The sequence below is a fragment of the Nicotiana sylvestris genome, chromosome 11 (assembly GCF_000393655.2).
Source record: "Nicotiana sylvestris chromosome 11, ASM39365v2, whole genome shotgun sequence".
In the NCBI taxonomy this organism is placed as follows: Eukaryota; Viridiplantae; Streptophyta; class Magnoliopsida; order Solanales; family Solanaceae; genus Nicotiana; species Nicotiana sylvestris.
Window position 1 is genome coordinate 104,944,196 of NC_091067.1, and position 21,738 is coordinate 104,965,933.

General features: G+C 36.3%; 1 protein-coding gene across 1 annotated transcript; it reads left to right on the forward strand.

Moving 5' to 3' along the window:
- Nucleotides 1–15,160: 15,160 nt before the first annotated feature.
- On the forward strand, nt 15,161–20,740 carry LOC104238710 (cysteine-rich and transmembrane domain-containing protein WIH2). Its single transcript, XM_009793162.2, has 3 exons — nt 15,161–15,508; nt 16,055–16,292; nt 20,355–20,740. Exons 1-3 carry the CDS (start codon nt 15,466–15,468, stop codon nt 20,407–20,409), a joined length of 336 nt encoding a protein of 111 aa, XP_009791464.1. The 5' UTR covers nt 15,161–15,465; the 3' UTR covers nt 20,410–20,740.
- Nucleotides 20,741–21,738: the final 998 nt, after the last annotated feature.

Consider the following 21,738-nt stretch of genomic DNA (forward strand, 5'->3'; position numbering starts at 1 on the left):
AAGAGTTGAGCACGGAAGGAAATAGTTATTTAATCACTGCAATGTACTTAAACTATTTAAGATGCCCAAGCGCACAAGTAATCTGCAAACAATGAGCATATGATATGTACTGCCATAAATAAAATGATTATAATGATACATACCTTAATAAAATATGGCTCAACTTAGCGGGAGTTAAGAATAAAATTAGAGCTTCGTGCTGATAACGTGTTATAAAATAAAAGCAATGCAGTAAAATGTAAACAAGAAGAGATAGAGAGAATGGAGAAGTGTTTTCTTCTTTCACTTTGGTGTAATTTTTCATTGTAATTACATGGCCTTTTATAGGCATAAAAAGTAAAGATGATGGACATAAAATAGGAAATTTAATCTTTAAGTTATTCACAACATGAGCATCCAATGTAGCATCCAATGTAGTATCCAATGTAGTATCCCAAGTAGTATCCCAAGTAGTATCGAATGTACAAACTATTCATAACACTATGAACTTTGTGGTCTTAAAAATATTATGTCATTCCTATAGGAAGTGTCATTTACAGTAAATAGGAATATTAAAATAAAAAAACTTACTAAATATGTATAAAAGTAACATTTCTCTTGAAACGAGGAAATACTCGTTTCCCCTCACAGATTTTTAACTCTTTTTATGTGAAATTCATCTCCATATGGAATATGCAAAAAATATCTTTTTTCGAATTCAACGTATAAAATAGTTCACCCTTTTCAATATCATTTAAATATTATCCAAGCTCCTACACATGAATGACGCCTATTTACTTCGACATGTTTGGCCCTTTTCTTAAGTAGAAGATGAGGCCCAAGTCGTAGGTGGACCTGGATTTCATTACAAATTGCATTGGAGCCTCAAAAATCTTCAAACTGGCTCAACAACGGGAAGATTATATTGTATAGCCACTCCTAAAAATAATATATATATGTGAGTGGCTAGTGAATATAATTATTTTTGGCCGACTGACCGTCAATGTGTAACTTACCTAAGTTAAATGTGTAACTTACCTAAGTTAAAACATGATATTAGTAAACTAAATTCTCCAAGTTAGAACTTAGACCCTCTTTTGGCACACCGTGATAACTGCCAACACGTTTTGGCAATATTTTAGCCAAGAATTTGATTTAGCAACATAAGACCAAAATATTAGCATATATGGCCATATTCCATAAAAAGAGGAGAGATAATAGGAGAATATGAAAATTCTCGTCCTAATTTCATGCCTAAAAATATATCTCTCTTTGCAAAAAAGTAAAAATAAAAAGGAAATGAGATTTCAAATTTCTTTTTCTTCTCTCTGCTAAAGCGATTCGAAATCATCCGCGTGATTCAGTTAGTTGTAAATTGCTATCAACTAGAGTCCTAGTTTTACTCTTGTGTAAATAGATATTGTACTTATCTACTTAGATTTGGATTCACTAATCCACTGTATAAATATACGCAACAAAGGCAATGGAAAAGGCATCACTTTCAACAACTATTTGTATTCTTTTATGGTATCAAGAACATCAAAGACTCTAACGAGTAACTGATTTTGGGAACACCTTTTTTTTTTCCTGTCAAACCAAACCAATGACAATGCCCTCTTCAGATACTATTGTTGTTTGCTACTGGTGGCAGTGCCCCTCAAGCAAATTAACTAATCACCATTAATCTTGCATCTCAACTACCTCTCAAACTCACCGGTAGTCACAATTTCTCGACATGGAAAAGCTCAACTTTCCACTCTCCTCATTGGATATGATCTCATAGGTTATGCAGATGGCATGGAACTGTGTCTTCTATAGTTCCTTACTTCAACATATAGTTCAAACAAGCCCAACCTAGCCTACAAAATCTGGACAAGGCAAGATAGCCTTCTTCGACACACAATCATAGCCTCGGTGTATGGCACAATCGCACCAATGATAGCCAATGTCACCACAGCTGCACTTGCTTGGAAAAGTCTTCACACTACATATTCCATCAAATCCCAGGCTTGAATTTTTGGACTTCGTGAACAATTATCCGTGTTGTGAAGAATTTCAAATCTATTGTTGATTTCATGGGTGATATAAAATCCTTACCGGATGAACTGGCAGCCACTGGATCTCCTTTAACCAGCGAAGAGCTGACGATTAAAGTCCTTAGTGGTTTAGGGCCTGAATTTAAGAAAATTTCAGCAGCCATCCGAGCCCGAGACACACATATAAGCTTTGAAAAACTATATGATAAACTACTTGGTCATGAAGTTTTCCTCAAACATGAATATGCCAAGAAGGAACGACTCACTATCACTGCTCAACTCAATCAGAGAAACTCCTCAAACAATCGACCTCTTAGTAACAACATTCAATACTAATCGCAAGTCCTTCTCCACAAAAACACAGTCCAGCAATCAACTCAGACAACAAAATGGATATAATCCGCGACAATCTAACAATCAACGAGTTCAGTGTCAACTTTGCGACAAATTTGGTCATATAACTAAAGTTTGCCGCTCAAAATCTCACTTTGCTGCTAAAATGCAAGCTAACTTCGCTGCTTGTAACAGCATGTCAAATAGCCGGTGGGTGATTGAGTCAGGAGCGTCACACCTAATGAGAATTAATCCACATAACCTCATGTATGCATCAGAATTTCACTGGCACGGATGAGTTCATCATTGGTGACGACGGTAATGATATTCATATTTCTCATGTAATAAACACCACCCTCTCAAATTCCAATTTTAATTCCTTTGTGCTTAATATTGTCTTCCGTGCACCTCACATAAGAAAAAAACTTATTTCAGTAGCCAAGTTTTGTAGACAAAATAATTCTTCCATTAAATTCTTTCCATATTTTGTTCTTGTGAAGGATTTGAGAACGGGGGCATCACTTCTTCAAGGACAAAATAATGGGGATCTATAGGAATGTCCATCAATTAATCGTGTCACCAAGCAGTCACCACCTTCCACTCAGTTTTCAATGTCAACTAGTCATCCACCGCTACATTTGTGGTATGCTCGTTTTGGTCATGCTCAACCCTGCATCACAAATTCAATGGTCTCGTTGTTGAACCTTCCAGTGTCTACATCCAAGTCTTGTACTTTTTGTGATTCTTGCTTATGTAATAAGAGTCATTGTCTCCCATTTGGAATAAATACTTTGCAAAGTGTTAGATCTCTTGACATTTTGTATTCATAATTGTGGGGACCCTCTCCTGTTCCTTCGTTTGATAGGTCTCGCTACTATGTTATTTTTGTCGACCACTTTACAAAGTATTCATGGCTTTTCATAATTAAACAAAAATCTGATACCATGGCCATCTTTGATAACTGTAAAAATAGGTTGAACGATACTTTAATACATCAATTCATCTTGTCTATAGTGATGGTGTTGACGAATACATTGACCTACTTTTTTTACTTAGTCACTTGGGCATGCAACATTTCACCAGCCCTTCGTATACTTCCCAACATGTTGGGATGGCTGAATGAAAGCATCATCATATCATAGAAGCAACTCTTACTCTATTACACCATGCATTTGTTCCACTTTTTTTTGGTCACTAGCGTGTCAAGCAGCCATATACTTGATCAATCACATGCCCTCATCGATTTTAAAAAATAAATCACCTTATCAAACATTATTTAATATTGCTCCCAACTGAAACTCTGTGTCTGCAGTTGTTTATGCTATCCATGGCTTAGGCCATACACAAGCCACAAATTAGACAATAAATCAAAATCATGTATTTTCATGGGGTACGAAAGAATTTCAAGCAGTTACATTTGCTACGATCCTCAAAATCACAAATTTTACTTTTGTCACCATGTCATTTTTGTAGAGTCGGTATTCCCCTTCAAAAACTAACAAAATAATCTACCTCGTGCCAATCTTACACAACTAGATCCCTGGATAATTCATCCTGTAGAATTTTCTCCACCTACTGGAGAAGTTCAAACTCCTTCTGAAGCTCTCTTATCTGATGAGATAAAAATGGCACCGATGAACAGAGATTCCCATTACTCTGCATTGATCAGTTATGAGCCTTCTGCATCACCATCCTAGCTAACTACTTCACCTTTCTCTTCTTCTTTACCATCTTTGCTCCTGCACAACCCAATCCAACACTTACTGTTAATATTACTGGAAACTACACCTGCCGATCTCAACCTCAAGACTCAACTCATTCCTTAACTACTTCTTCTCAAATAACCATAACTCCACCAATGTCAACTAACCAATCTCCTTTATCACCCAACCAAATTCGACTAGTAACAAGGTCAATGAATAATATTTTCAAACCTAAAGAAGTCTTTGATTATTTAGCCACAACAGGATCATCTCCTCTTCTATTAGCTCCTAGTTCATATCGTCAAGCTTGCCAACATCCTCAATGGCGTAATGCAATACAAGTAGAGTTTGATGCTCTACACCGCAATCAAACTTGGTCCTTGGTACCCCCATCCCCTCATCATAATGTCATAGGATACAAATGAATTTTCAAAATCAAACACAATCCTGATGGCACTGTGGAGCACTATAAAGCGCGCCTTGTCGCCAAAGGATATACCCAACGACCATGCTTTGATTTCGATTCCACATTTAGCCCTGTATACCACAGTCCGTGTTATTATCTCCATTACTGTCACCTTTGGTTGGCCTATCCACTAGTTAGACATCAATAATGTCTTTTTACAAGGTACTTTGCATGACGCTGTTTTTATGAAACAACCTAAAGGCTATGTGGATTCTCGATTTTCAGTTCATGTCTGCCTCTTGAAGAAAACTATTTATGGTCTACGCCAAGCTCCCCATGCATGGTATTTGGAGCTTCATTCTTACTTGCTTTCGTGTGGTCTTACTAATGCTCATTCTGATACCTCTTTGTTCATCTATCATTGTGGTGAGACTCTGCTATTTCTTCTAGTGTATGTAGTCGATATTATTATCACCGGTAACTCGAGGTCTGCTGTTCAGTCTATTATACTATATTGGCCTCTCGGTTTTCTCTTAAAGATTTGGGTAGCCTACACTACTGCCTCGGTGTAGAAGTTACTCCATACAATGGTGGCTTACTTTTGATGCACCTCAAATATATATATATATATATATATATATATATATATATATATATATATATATATATATATATATATCGCCACTACATGTTATATGCTAAAGAGGTGTCTACTCCACTGTCTACTTCATCAGTGTTGTCTCTCAGTGATGACTCTACTCCAACAGATACAAAAGAGTATCGAAGAGCTATTGGCGCTTTACAATACTTTTCACTCTGTCGTCCAGATATTTGCTTTGCGATAAACAAGTTAGCTCAATCATGCACTCTCCAACTGTTAAGAATTGTCAGGCTGTCAAAAGGCTTCTTCGATACCGGAAGCACACTATAACTTATGGCTCAACTTCAAGAAGTCTTCTTTTTTGTCCTTGACTGGGCTGACAACCACGATGGTCACATGTCTACATCAACCCACTTAATTTTTCTTTGCTCTTATTCGATCAGTTGGTTATCCAAAAAGCATCATACAGTTGCAAGATCATCTACTGAAGCAGAATATAAAGCAGTGGCTATTGTAGTGGCTAAAGTAAACTGGTTCTCTAATCTTCTTCGTGAACTCTCTCTAACGCAGCTCAATTTACCAGTTATATATTGTGACAATTTTGGTGCTACTGATCTTTGTAAAAATCCTGTGTTCCATAGTAGGATGAAGCATGTAGCCATTGACTTTCATTTTGTTCGAGACCAAGTTTCCAAGGGAGAAATTGTCGTGCGATATATACCAACAGGTGAACAATTCGTGGAGGTCCTCCAACAAGTCAACAAGATTGGTCTTCTTTCCATCCAGCCCTTCTTACGGGTCATGATAAAGGGATTCCAAATCATAACAGCTTCTCATTATCCACGTGATTCAGTTAGTTGTAAATTGCTATCAACTAGAGTCCTAGTTTTTGACATTTTAACTCTTGTGTAAATATCTATTGTGCTTATCTACTTAGATTTGGATTCACTAATCCATTGAATATATGTACGCAGCAAAGGCAATGGAAAAGGCGTCACTTTCAGCAACTGTTTTTGTTCCTATACTCTCTTCGTCTTCTACCTTTTTTTTAGATTGAACAAGAGTGTGTGAGACATGTAATATATGTATATCACATTATATATTATGTATATCATATACGTAAATTTTTAATGGACAATACCGCTGTATATTATGTTATATATTCTTATGTATATCAGTATACACATACACATTTTTTTCATGAATATACACAAATTTGTATGTTATACATGAGATAAACTAATATAAAATGAGATATACATTGTATGTGTATGGATATTTCTGCTCTCTAGCAAGGTAGGATCGAATGGTACCGCAAGCAACACGGTTGATAATTCTCCAATCTTCTTCTCCAATAACATCTGGTTTCTTTTCTTCAATGGCCAGATCTAGCCCTTGTTGAAAAAGGACATCTAGAACCTCGCCTTGCCACATCCCAAAATGTCCGGACCCGTCAAATATTTCGACCGCAAATTTCGCATTTGACACAATTCTTGTCATAAGCGAAGATGCCAATGATGACGTATTGTTGACACTTGATGTAGATTCTTCTTGTTTATTGTCTCCCATCTTTGACACAAATATTATTTAATAGCTGACGACACAAATCAAGATTATTTCCTTTCTGGTGTGGAAGATCAGACTAAGCTGCAACCACAGAGCATACTCAGACAGAACCTTGACTCAGTTACCAAGATAAATCTTTTCTGATGTGGAAGATCAGACTATGCTGCAACCACAGAGCATACTTAGACAGTACCTTGGCTCTGATACCAATTGTTGCGGAAGCCAAATGTATATAGTGTGAATAAGTCACAACTACTATACCAAAAATTATGACAGCCACCAAATAATAAATAAGACAATAAAACAACAATAAAGGGAACACCAGAATTTACGAGGTTCGGCTAATTTTGCCTACTCCTCGGACACAACCAAATATTTTATTCCACTCCAAAAATACAAGTGAAATAATACTAAAGAGAGAAGATACAAATGCCTTAAACAGATGAGAAGGCAAATGAGAGGTGTGTTTCAATCCTAAACATTAGGCCTTCTTTTATAGGGGAAAAATCCCCTCCAAACTTAACTCCCAACCAATGTGGGACTTTGGCATTTTGCCAAACTTCAACAAATCTCCACCTTGGCAAAATTCCACATTTTCAATTCTCTCTCAATAACAAATTTTGGTTGTGTCTTCATCTTCAATCTTCAGTGTTCAACAATGTTGATCAAATCCAAACAATGTTGAAACTTGACCGCAGTCACCACCTTTGTCAGCATATCAGCAGGATTCTCTGTAGTATGAATTTTCTTCACCGTGACTCCACCTTCTTCTATGATTTCTCGTACAAAATGATACCGAACATCAATGTGCTTCGTCCTTGCATGATAAACTTGGTTCTTCGCTAATTGAATAGCACTTTGACTATCACAAAAAATTGTGATACCTTTTTGTTCAACACCAAGCTCCTTTAGCAATCCTTGAAGCCAAATTGCCTCTTTCACAGCATCTGTAATAGCCATGTACTCTGCCTCTGTTGTAGACAAAGCAACTGTTGACTGCAAAGTAGACTTCCAACTAACTGGTGCCTTTGCAAAAGTAAACACATAACCAGTAGTTGATCTTCGTTTGTCCATATCACCCGCAAAATCTGAGTCACAATATCCAACTACAGACTGATTGTCTTCCTGCTCAAAAACTAACCCGACATCTACAGTATTATGAATATACCGTAGAATCCACTTCACAGCTTGCCAATGCTCCTTCCCTGGATTGTGCATATATCTGCTAATAACTCCAACAGCTTGTGAAATGTCAGGCCTTGTGCAAACCATTGCATACATCAAGCTACCAACAACATTTGCGTATGGTACCTTTGACATATACTCTCGTTCAGCTTCATCCATTGGCGACATAGTAGTACTTAGCTTAAAATGGGAAGCAAGTGGAGTACTAACTGGCTTAGTCTTGTCATCTATGCCAAAACGTTGAAGTACTCTCTTCAAATATTCCTTTTGAGATAAACAGAGTTTCTTTGAACGTCTATCTCTAATTATCTCCATGCCAAGAATTTTCTTTGCCTCACCCAAATCCTTCATCTCGAACTCCTTCTTCAGTTGAATCTTCAACTTATCAATTTCTTCCAAATTCTTGGAAGCTATCAACATATCATCAACATATAGGAGAAGATATACAAAGGAACCATCTTTAAGCTTGTGCAAATACACACAATGATCGTATTTGCTTCTCTTGTACCCTTGCCGCAACATAAACTCGTCAAATCGCTTGTACCATTGTCTAGAAGATTGTTTCAATCCGTACAACGATTTTTCAAGTTTGCACACCATATTTTCTTTTCCAGCAACTTTGAATCCTTCTGGCTGAGTCATGTAGATTTCCTCCTCCAAGTTTCCATGTAAAAACGCAGTTTTTACATCCATCTGAACTAGTTCCAAATCCAATTGTGCTACCAAAGCCAACATAATTCTAATGGAGGAATGTTTTACAACTGGAGAAAACACTTCATTGTAATCAATTCCCTCCTTTTGAGCATATCCTTTGGCCACCAATCTTGCTTTGTAGCGAACATCTAATTGGTTAGGAAATCCTTCTTTCTTTGCAAATACCCATTTGCACCCAATTGCTTTCTTTCCCTTCGGGAGATTGGCCAATCTCCATGTATGATTCTGATGAAGGGACTGTATTTCATCATTCATGGCAATCCTCCACTTATCTTCTTCTGAACTTTGGACAGCGTCTTTGTAAGTAGTAGGAACATCATCAGCTACAATTGAGGTTGCACAAGCAACCGTCTCTATGAGACGAACAGGTTTCGTTATTGTTCTTTTTGGCCTGCTGGTTGCTATTGATTCAAGTTGTTGTTGAGATTCCTGAGTTGGAATCTCCTCTACTGGCTCTCCTTCCAGAGGGTAATTTTCATTTGTTTCCTCCTCTGCTTCTTGTGTAGGAAAAATAAATTTTCCCTCAAACTCCACCTGCTTAGAAGCACCTTCATTTTGTTTGGTATCTTCTGTTACCTTATTTACCATAGCAAATTCATCAAAGGTAACATCTCTGCTGAACATTACTTTCTTTGTCATAGGACACCATAAGCGATATCCTTTGACTCCAGAAGTAATTCCCATAAAAATAGCCTTCTTTGCCCTTGGATCCAATTTTGACTCCGTCACATGATAATATGCAGTTGAGCCAAACACGTGCAAAGAGTTATAATCTACAGCAGGTTTTCCGTACCATTTTTCAAATGGTGTTTTGCCATCAATAGCAGCAGATGGTAGACGATTAATGAGGTGGCATGCATATGTAATTGCCTCAGCCCAAAATTCTTTGCCCAAGCCAGCATTGGACAACATACACCGTACCTTCTCCAGCAAGGTCCGGTTCATACGTTCTGCCACTCCATTCTGTTGTGGTGTATGTCTAACAGTGAAGTGTCGGATGATGCCATCATTTTCACAGACCTTATTGAAATGATCATTTTTGTATTCACCTCCATTGTCTGTGCGAATACACTTGATTCTCCTGCCTGTCTGATTCTCCACCATCATCTTCCATTTGAGAAAAATTCCCAACACTTCATCTTTGCTCTTCATTGTATACACCCATACTCTTCGGGAAAAATCATCAACAAAGGTTACAAAATAGTGCTTCCCACCCAATGAAGGTGTTTTGGAAGGACCCCAAACATCAGAGTGTACATAATCCAAAATGCCTTTAGTATTATGGATCGTTGTACCAAATTTAACCCTTGTCTGTTTCCCTTTAACACAATGCTCACAAAACTCCAAGTTGCAAGCCTTTACTCCTTTTAACAATCCTTGATCTGATAGAGTTTTCAAGGATTTTCCTCCAGCATGTCCCAAGCGCATGTGCCATAGCTTGGTTGCTTCTGCCTCTTTGTCGTCACTGGATGTTACTGTCGCTGTCCCAATAACTGTACTGCCACGATAGCGGTACATATTATTATTCTTCCGATTAGCCTTCATTACCACTAGTGCACCAGAGCATACTCTCATCACTCCATTTTCTGCAATGATTTTGAACCCTTTTGATTCTAGGGCTCCCACAGAGATGAGATTCTTCTTCAAATCCGGTACATATCGAACATCTATCAATGTTCTGATCATTCCATCATGGTTCCTTAATCGTATTGAACCAATGCCATATGAGGTAAGAGGGCTGTTATCCGCTGTGTGGATGACTCCATATTCTCCTTCTTGAAATTCCACGAACCAGTCCCTGTTGGGACACATATGATAGCTACAAGCCGAGTCCATCAACCATATGTCTGATGATGTTGATGACTCTGTTGTAACTAATGAGAAGTCTGAATCATCACAATCAGCTACATTTGAATCCATAATAGCCTTTCCATTGTTATGTTTGGCCTTATTCTTCAACTTCGGACAGTCTTTCTTCCAGTGCCCTTTTTCTCGACAAAAGGCACATTCATCTTTGCTGGGTCTGGATCTTGACTTGGATCTTCCCTTCTTTGTCCTCGTTTGATTTTGAGGACGACCCCTCACAAACAGTGCTTCTCCTTCTCCGCCCTTCTGTTTTTCTCGCTTTCTTTGTTCATAGCTGTACAAAGCTGAACAAACTTCTCTGAGAGAAATTTCGTCATTTCCATGGAGTAGAGTAGTTTCAAGGTGCTCGTACTCATCAGGAAGTGACGCCAACAACATTAAGGCCAAGTCACCATCATCATAAGTTGTATCCATATTTTGCAAATCTGTGACCAACTTATTGAAACTGGTGATATGTTCATTCATCGTGGTACCAGGAACATAGGTGAAGTGAAACAGTCTCTTCTTCATGTACAATTTATTTTGACTGTTTTTCTTCAAAAATTTATCCTCCAGTGCTTTCCATAATTTACTTGCAGAAGTTTCCTTTGTGTATGGATATTTCTGCTCTCTAGCAAGGTAGGATCGAATGGTACCGCAAGCAACACGGTTGATAATTCTCCAATCTTCTTCTCCAATAACATCTGGTTTCTTTTCTTCAATGGCCAGATCTAGCCCTTGTTGAAAAAGGACATCTAGAACCTCGCCTTGCCACATCCCAAAATGTCCGGACCCGTCAAAAATTTCTACCGCAAATTTCGCATTTGACACAATTCTTGTCATAAGCGAAGATGCCAATGATGACGTATTGTTGACACTTGATGTAGATTCTTCTTGTTTATTGTCTCCCATATTTGACACAAATATTATTTAATAGCTGACGACACAAATCAAGATTATTTCCTTTCTGGTGTGGAAGATCAGACTAAGCTGCAACCACAGAGCATACTCAGACAGAACCTTGACTCAGTTACCAAGATAAATCTTTTCTGATGTGGAAGATCAGACTATGCTGCAACCACAGAGCATACTTAGACAGTACCTTGGCTCTGATACCAATTGTTGCGGAAGCCAAATGTATAGAGTGTGAATAAGTCACAACTACTATACCAAAAATTATGACAACCACCAAATAATAAATAAGACAATAAAGCAATAATAAAGGGAACACCAGAATTTACGAGGTTCGGCTAATTTTGCCTACTCCTCGGACACAACCAAATATTTTATTCCACTCCAAAAATACAAGTGAAATAATACTAAAGAGAGAAGATACAAATGCCTTAAACAGATGAGAAGGCAAATGAGAGGTGTGTCTAAATCCTAAACATTAGGCCTTCTTTTATAGGGGAAAAATCCCTCCAAACTTAACTCCCAACCAATGTGGGACTTTGGCATTTTGCCAAACTTCAACAATATATTTAATATATAAATATACTTATTGTGATGTAATTTATAAATAGTTCTTAAAATTTTTCATAATTTTATCTTTTAAAGTATTATTTCAAGGTTGGACTTAGAACTTTTGAATGTTCCAATAAATTTTATAGTCATTAATATTAGTAAATAAATAATGCTAACAAAAATTCAAACCAAAAATCAAATCAATACTAATACTAACAAAAGACATTCAATTCAATACCACGAATGGTAATGTATTGAATATCTATGTTTTGTTTGCAAGAATTTAGAATAAAATGCATAATATATTTTTATTTTTTCTTTAGCGTTTAGTCATGTAATTAATACTCCCTTATTAGTCTACTTATTTTAGCACGACTTAGTACTTTTAGATTATGTTTATTTTTATTATGCTTTTTTAATTAGCATATTTATATTACATAATTTTATTGTCTTTATTGTTGAATATTTTAGGATAATGCCATGACATATCTCATATTTTGTATTATTTTCTTGGAATTGTATCTTACTAGGATTAAAGAAATATTTTGAGCACAATTTATATGTTTTGTTCAATAAAAAAAACCCCCGAAAAAACCCCCGAAAAAACCCGAAAAACCTGAAAATCCGAGAAAATCCGGGAGTGAAAAACCCGAGTTTTATTAGTTTGGTTTAGTTTTTAGATTTAATAACCCGACACAATTGGTTTGGTTTGATAATTGTAAAATCCGAACCAACCCGACTTATGTACACCCCTAGCCATGTAAAAATAGCACGGTCTAGCCAGTTTTCGGATTGGTCATTCAAAAATAGCCAACATTTACCAAGTCAATAAAAAATAGCCACTATTTTGCTGCAATAGAGACCGGTCCAGTATAATATACTGTAGTTCGGTGCACCTGTGTATGAACTTACAGCATATTATGCTGGACCGGTATACTTTGCTGGCTCCAGTATAATATACTGGAGACTGGAGCACCGGTGCTTCAAACTCCAGTATATTATACTGGAACTCCAGTATATTATGCTGGAATATTTTTCCAAATTTTGAACAGTGTTTTCGTTCAGATTTATCTTTACATGAAAAATGGCTAAATTTTTGTTACTTTTAAAATTGGGCTATTTTTGAAGGACTACTTATAAATCTGGCTATTTTTGAATTTCTCCCGGGTATAATAATAGAGAGATTTGGCAATAAAGATTGAGAGATTTGGGAAAGCAATTAAAAAAAGAAAGGTTAGAAGAGAGAGAAGGGCGGGCAAATATTCTGAAGCTATTTTTAAGGACAAGGATTTTGGTTATAACAATTAATTTTTAAAGGTAAAAATCTGATGTAATATGACAATAACAATAAAATGACTATTTTTGCAATTTAATGTTGGCAGTTGTCACTGTGTGTCAATTTTTCCTTGAAGAGATCAGTTATGCGTATGGGTCAAAATCTGATCGTAGTGGGCGCCCCCAATAGCAATGATGGAGGGTCAATCAAGTTGGGATCCCGCTCAGATAGCGAAATAGCGAAGAACACCTCGGCCATCCTCGAGATCAAATCATCGAAAGCATACATCAAGTTAATACTGTGTTCGAGTGATGACGAAAGAGACAGTCGCAAGAAAGCATGTTGGTCAAAGACCATTGAATAAAAGTTCTAGGAACTATATATATATATATATATATATATATAGGGGGGTAAGCTCAGAAAAAGGGGGAATTTTTTAAGGAAAAAGAAGAGCAATAGATGGGAGGAAAAACATAGAAAATAAGAAGGGGAAAGAAGGATCTCTTGCGGTTGAACAATTGCCTCACCATTTCCTCTTTACTCCTTCATTTACAATTCTTTTTGGCTTCAGATGTACGCTCATCTCGCGTGTTTGATGTAAGATTATCGCATCAATAAATCTAATAGGTTTCTACCTTTCGTTGTTTCTCGTTGTACATGTTTGGATCTGAAGTTAATTATGTTCGGCTAAGATTTACCTTCCTTATTATTGATAATTGAAGTTGGCAAAAAAGTTTTAAATTTTTTGTTCAAATACGTTGGAGGCCAGCTTTTAAATCGGTAACTACAGTTTAGCCACTATTTTAAATAAAATATGAAAAAAAATACTTTTTAATGTGAAAATAAAATTTGAACAAAAATATCCTTTCTTAAAACATACAAAAACTTTAGAAACCACTACTAAAGTTTGAATATTTACTGGTTCTACTTCGATGAATAATTCCTAAAATTCGAAATTTGTAGCTGAAAATCGAGGATAATTACTGGAGTTTAAATTTTTTCTGTTCAAACTCCAAGAACATTTGGGTAGTTTGAGTTTACTGTTTTCCTCGATTTATTTTTTATAATATAATACCATGACAAGAGCATATGAATTCAGCAAACGCTGTTGATTGCTTCAATGTTGTATTTGTGTTGTCTACGTGGTTGTGTATCTTGTGCTACTTCAAACACATTAAACTTGCATTTTCCATCTCAACTATTTTCGATGTCTAAAAAGAAGAGAGTAGCAGACAAAATAGGGGTTTTTAGTAGTTGGAGACTTTCTAGCAAAGTATGATTAAAGAAAATGACTACACATAGAAAATCAAATAAAAGGATAAGTGCATCAGTAGCTACTTTTAATTATGCTATTTAAATATATTCACAATTTATGATGTATTTAAAAATTAGCCAATTTACTCAAATTTCAAAATTAAGTATTCTGAATTTTTGTATCCTAAAATTTGAGCTACTAATTTGAAATATAGGACTTAGTGTCCTGAATGTTTGAACTGCTAATTTAAAATTCAGGATATAAAATTCGAATTTCTGAACACAATTCTAAACTTTAGGACACAATGTCCTGAAGTTTAAACTTTGAAATTTAAATACATTGGTTAATCATCAAATACATTATAAATTGTGAATATATTTTAAACAACATACTTAAAAGTGGCTACCTTGTGTCATTGGTTGCAAAGACTAAATTGAGAGTTCCATGTAGTTGGACTTTTGGGCTGCATTGGAGATGCCAGTTGAGTGAAGAAAAAACTGAAAATCAGTCAATCATTTATATGTTCAAACTCTAGTACTTTTTTGTGGAGTTTATTTTGTCAATGTTTAGAACTTCAGCATATGATGTTGGAGTGACGCATATAGGGGAATTTGAAACTCTAGGAACTGTTTCCGAAATTTGAACTTATAACTATTTAAATTAGTAATCGTACATAGAGTTTTTCGTATTATAACTAGGTTATTTTGATCCAACTATTATTTCGTACCAAAAGAATCGCAAAATACTACTACTAATAACTTTTTAAATGTCAGCTAAATTGGGGTTAAATTGGCTATTTTTCAATATTTTCCTACCCTCTTCCCTGGATCATGATTATCACGTTTTGAAGCAACGCCATTTGCTGAATCATAGACCCCTTAACTTTATCTGCTGCTAACACGTGAACGGCTATGATAGTGAATAGTGATAGCGACCCTTAAATTATCTTTTTAGATTAATCTTCTGACGTGCCTGTACTATGTTTCCTCCACCTTAGCAGCTAAGTTAAAGTCGCTGTATTTAGCCGATCTACTCTCCTCTCTTCATTTTCAGTCATCAAATCACCAAATTCTCTCTCAAGAACCAGCATCTCTGACACCAAATGAGTTACCAGCATGTTCATGAAGGTCCCTACCCACCCCCAGGTATGTTACTATTTCAAATACCCAATTTCAAGATTACCCCTTTTTCAACATTTGTCTATTGATCGTTTTAATTCTACCTGTCTGTTCTTGTATTTTTCTCTTCTTTTAGGCAAGGTATAATATCAATAACAAGATCACCAAAGATTCAACCTTTATTTACCAAAGACTTCACCAGTAAATTGGTCAACTTGATTGTTCTAGTTCTACTTGTCTGTTCTTGTGTTTTTCATTTCTTTTAGGCAAGTTGCAATAACAATACAATTTCAAGAACACCCAAGTTTCAACCTTTGTCTACCAAAATTACTCTTTTTTAAAAATAAAATAAAAAATTGGTTATTTGATTATTTTGGTTATTTGACAGTTCTGATTTTACGCTTGTTTGTTCTTCTAATTATCACTTTTTTTGGGGTAAGTTACAATACGAATGCCTAATTGCATGATCAGTACCCGAGTTTCAATTTTTGATACTAAATTACTACTACTAGTGGATTGGTCAATTAACTGCTGTAAATTCAACTTGTCTGTTGTAATTTGACAAATTTTTAGGGTATGGACCACCACCACCTCAACCACAAGGATACCCTCCACCGGGGATGCCATCACCACCAGGGCTTTACGGTGGAGGCGGCTACCCTCCTCCACCACCACCTCCTGGACCCCACAGTTATCAAGGCTACTTTAATGATCAATACCCTCCACCACCACCTCAGCACATCTACCATGACCAGGGTGGTGGCTATTATCATGGTGATGACAATGGCTGTTCTTCATTCCTAAAAGGGTGGTATGTCATCTCTCACTCTCTTTCTCCTATATATTTGATTTTTTGTTTGTTTATAACACTAGTGTCCGGGTTAGTTGATATTAGATGTTTCACCATTTTGCTTCAATGTGTTGAATGTTGACTAGATTTCCCTTTACCGAACATTTTCTATCATGGGTTATATCTGAATGAGGATTCATATGCCCGACCGCAACTTTCTTAGGACTGAGGCATAGTTGTTGTTGGTTATATCCATACGGTTTTCAACTGATTCTAAATGGATATTTTCTACAAGAGATATTTGGGCTTGTTCTTAAAAGAAGAGGTCTTGTCGAATCATAAAACAACAAATGGGCCAGAGTAATAAAGATGCCTTTTGGGGAGAAAGTGATATGAAGGAAAAACAGCATATTATTCCTGTATCTGGTCATGGAACTTCGTCATCAGTTAAAATCTGTGCTACCAGACCAGAATAAACAATTCGATTTATCTGACTAAACCTTTCAGGTTCCATTAGAATTTGAATTTTTTTAAGGTCCAGCTGCTACCCTCTTCTCTCTATTTCAATTTGGAAAATTAAATTTTATTTGAAAGGCATTAATGCAACATATTCTGTACTCCTGCAATTGATGGCCAGAAGACAAGCTAGAGTTGATAATATGTGGGGATATTGCTTCATTTGTGATCATTTTGTATTGGGGAAAATAGTGATGTATGTGCAATTTTCAAGTCGTAGAGAACTTGGTGTTTGGAGGATAGTCATCAGGAACTGGAGTTAGTGGTGAACCCATATAAATGGAGGATGAGAGTTTGAAAGATGATTAACTGAACGCTAACATGAGAACCATTCTTTCTCTTAGGTGTATTTGGATTTATTGATATCAAGTTCTGTTTTGTGGCAAAGGGGTATTAGATTGGTATTCACAAAACTCGCTTTAGTTCAAAGTAGAAGAAAGAAAGCTAGGAGGGCCCCGTCACCTGTGCTGGTCCACATGGACTCCTTGGGGCATGATTCTTAGGTTCCTTGAATTTCATCCAAGTTTTTTAGTCTAAATTTTGTCTCTACATATGTTGCTTATATCTGCTATTCTTTCGCCGCATAGGCTGCTTTTGGTAAAAATGCAGTGGGTGAACAGTGGTGGTATTGAGTTCAATAAAATAATTCTTCTGAAATCTGCCCACTCTTACTAAATAGCAAGTTGACTGCAGAGAAGTCCTTATGAAATATGCACCTGTTTTGCAAAAACGCGTCATCATTATGATGAATTACTTCTGATGTCAATTAAAAAGGGGATAGAATCTAAGTATAGCTGCGAGAATAAGGATCTCTCTCCGTTGTAAATCTTTTCATGTTATTCAGTCATCGTATAAGAAAAGAGTTCAATAAGTAAACAAATAAACGAACATAAAAAGATAAGGGGAGGCTATTCTGCTATTCTTGAAATGAATAGGTATGTTCAACTAGTTATTTGAACTATTCAATAAGAATAGGGATCTTCAATGCTAGAAATGACATAACTCTCTTTCTGAATGTCTCGACTTTCTTTCTCAAACCACCACACAGGGATGCGGAAATAGCAACAATTAATGGTAGAGCGGAAATTGCTTATGATTTGATTTCGCCTGAAACGAATCCCTCGCTTTGATAAGAAATATCTGAGTAAACAACCTTTGAGCTGAGGTAATATTCCATTTTTAGTGCTTACTGAATGAGTTGTTCAAGCAAGCAGACATTGGGGACCTAGCTCTTTTTTCGGGTCATCCTCATAAGTGTAGCCATCAGCTCATATGTAGTATGAACATCAAGTTTTGGTTAATGACAAGCTGCAAAAATGAGTGACATGCATTCTTTCCATTTTTCCTGGTCTGAGACATTCTACCACATTCGGTGCAACTTAAGCTTTCAAGTCTTTGGGAACTTGTGTTTGAAGAGTAGTGGTGAGGAGGAATTAGATTGCCGATCAACCCATGTAAAATGAAGGGGCTGAACTTTGGTTAGGTTGACTAGATCCCGTATGATTAACCTATTAACAACAGAAGAATCATTTTATTCTTTTGCGTTGGAGGGTTCTAGATAGGTTCATGATGGAACCCACATGGATCAGCCTAGTTGAGGTTCTAGTTACGAACTTATATAGAGGGAAGTGAGGAGAAGAGCTCCATCACTTGTTGCGTCCCACATCTACTTCTCTGTGCCTTTTTTTTACTTCTCTGTGCCTTTTTTTTGGCAACATACGACTTCTAGGTAAACAATGCATTTGCTGAACTGTATTAGTAATGAGTACAAAAACATAGTTCTGCGGCCTACTCTTAGTTGGTAGTGAGTCACAATTGCTGGAATATGCTTATAAACTATGCATCTGATGTCTGATACATGACATATTATAATTAATTCCTTCTGATGCAAATTAGAAACAGGGTAATATTGTGAGCATAATCTCTTCTAATGTGGAGGTTTTTTCTCATGTTATTCAGCTATCGCATAGAAAATGAATTCGACAAGTAAATAATACAGGGAATAGTACTACCTGAATGAAAATGTTCAGGCAAGCAGATTCTCGGAACCTAGTTTTCTTGTTTTTCCCCCTCACATGCATAGGCATCAGTTCATTAGTTCTACAAGATTTGTTTATTCCTGGTTGCAAACATTGTCGACCTACAAGCAAAACTCAGTTGTCATTTCTATCTTCTTCTGTTTAGCAGTTCAACATAATTGTCAAGGTGTTTTAGTTCTTTCTTGATTAAGACAGCCATTATTGGTTTGATAACCAAGAAATCTCCAAGTGTCAGCCAGCGGCTAGCGCACAATATGAAGCTTGGAGAATAATTGCCCATTCTTCCTCTGCCCTTGTTCACTGAAATACTAGTTTTTTTGGTCTGAGGTAGAGTTCGAGCTCGTGAGGTGTGCCTAACCCACACTTGCGCGCTGCGCTCTTGCCACTGGACCAGAACCTCGGGAGCTAATTAAGATGGCCATTATTGCTGTCATAGAGAACCATTTTCCTCAGACTTCAACTATAATGCCCATACTTAGAGTTTCTTACTTGCACTGGGATATACATGAAGAACGTCAATCCTGTGTTTGCGTATGAATCAGTCAGCCATTTGTTCATCTTGTAGCTACTAGCACCAATTACTTTTGCCCCTCATTAGTTTTTCGTGAAACTACAAGAGGTTTTTATTTCTATTTTACTCATTGTTCATGAAAAAAGGGCAGCCCGGTGCACTAAGTTCCCGTTATGCGCGGGTTCCGGGGAAGAGCCGAGAGGGTCTATTGTACGCAGCCTTACCCTGCATTTCTGCAAGAGGCTGTATCCACAGCTCGAATCCGCGACCTCCTGGTCACATGGAAACAACTTTGCCAGCTACGCCAAGGCTCCCGTTCATGAGTGCTTTAAAATTCTTTCATCTTGTGGCTTAAAGCTGCATCTAGTGCTGTTCATAAATTCTTTGTGAACCTGTCAGGGGCTTCTTTTTTCCTACTCCTTTTTCTGTTGCAAACTTTAGCTTCAGAATTGGTGTCCGATTTATTTCTTAAACTCTTTGTTGATATGAGCGGGAGACTAAATTCCAAGGAGTAAGAAGAATTTAATCGGCAAAATATAGCATTACAGAGAGTTCCTAAGGTTGCCCTTGGATCAGGTAGAAAGAGGTATCCAAGTGCATTTTCAAGGTTTAGCTGCAGAAATCTTTTCTTGAATTAGTTACATCTCAACCTGTGACCATACTTATAGCGCGAGTTAAGTGAATCTGCATAGGCTACTGCAATGCTCATGCTCTATCTCTTATGCGTGTTTGAATTCTTGCTTTTCGAGAGAGCAAGAGCATACAAAGCCAAAACGTAGAAGAAAAATGAGAAGATAGAAAGGAGAAGTTGGCTAAGAAAATGTTGAGCATCTCACATGCAAAATAGAGGGAAAAACAAGGTAATAAGGTGATACTTGATAAAGATGACGAAGAAGATGACACACACACACACATACACACCAGGAGTATATATTTCTGGGTTGTGAAGGCTTGTTCTTTACATTTCATTTAGTCGTGTCATTCATAGTATGTTTTGAAAGCTGATCGTTTCTGCAGTTTGGCTACTCTGTGTTGTTGCTGTCTCTTGGAGGAGTGCTGTAGATGCTTCTAGTTGGCTGGTTGCCGGCTACCAAATGCTATTGGTTTGTCAAATTGCTGTTGATTGTGGATTTCTTAAAAATGTCAGCAGACTCCGCTCTTAAAACTTTTATATTACATATGCACGAAGAACTTGTACTGCAACACTTCTATTGTTATCTATTTTGTCCAGTTGTTATCTGAAGAATGCATCCCTAGCTCTTTGGCAAAAGTAATATTATGATACAAGTATGTAATCGACAACTTTTGGCTTCTGTATTTCGAGCTTTTCTTAAGGTGTAATCTTCTTCTTACAATATCAAAACTATTTAAGTTAAAATACTATTAGAATGATTTATTTTGTACTTTGTGCGATTATCAGAGGTAGTGAGTTTATATCTAATCAAAAAGTAGAAAATTGCCAATAAAATAATGTTAGATACAACTTTTTTATGGATATTTTAGCTGTTGAAATATTCTATAAACTTTTTTTTGCTATGCTATCAATGTTGGATTGATTCGTTGTAAAATCTTTTTACAATTCTAGAATACGTTATTATAACATTAGTGGCTCCTTCTTGCTGGTTTGTGTACAGGTTCAACAACCGCCTATTTTGCTAGTTCTTTTTTTTTTAATTTAATTATTAATTATTAATTTTTAGCTAGGGTTTACATTTCACATTTTAAAATTATATAAACTAAAGCACAAAAAGACCTAATACATATAATTTCGAACAGCAATAGATGTATGCCTTGTATAGGAACAATCTATATGCTAAATATAATCTCGTATTTAAGATAGTTTACTTGTAAGTAGTGTCATAACCACAATTATTTGTTAGTTTTATTTTGCTTTTAATGAAAAGAAATTGTCTTGTTTGATTTTCAGAAACACAGACAGAATTGTTTGACCACCAAAATAATGTAATGTTAAAACTATATAATCCAGTGGCGAAGCCAGGAAATTCAATAAAGGTGTTTAAATTTTGAGCATCCTTTGTCAGTAGGTTATGTAACGGTGTTCAAAGTCTATTTTTAATCAATAACTAGTATTCTATTTTACCTTATACGTAACCCTTGGGCCAACCTATCTTCGCCCCTGAAATAATCTTAAGAGGGGAATTTATTCGTTTTTAACTTTTCAAATCATGAAATCCCAATATCAGATATGAATAGAATAACAATGATAAAAAAGGAAATTAGCAACAGTGGGATTACCTTCGACACTCAAATACTACGTTGTTACTTGGCCAACAAGTTACTTTTTTAGATAAATGACACAGGTCAGCAAGTAAATTTTTCCTATAAAGTCTATCATCTCTGTTGAAAAAGAGGTTTCATCCTCTCCTACTTCCAGTCCTAA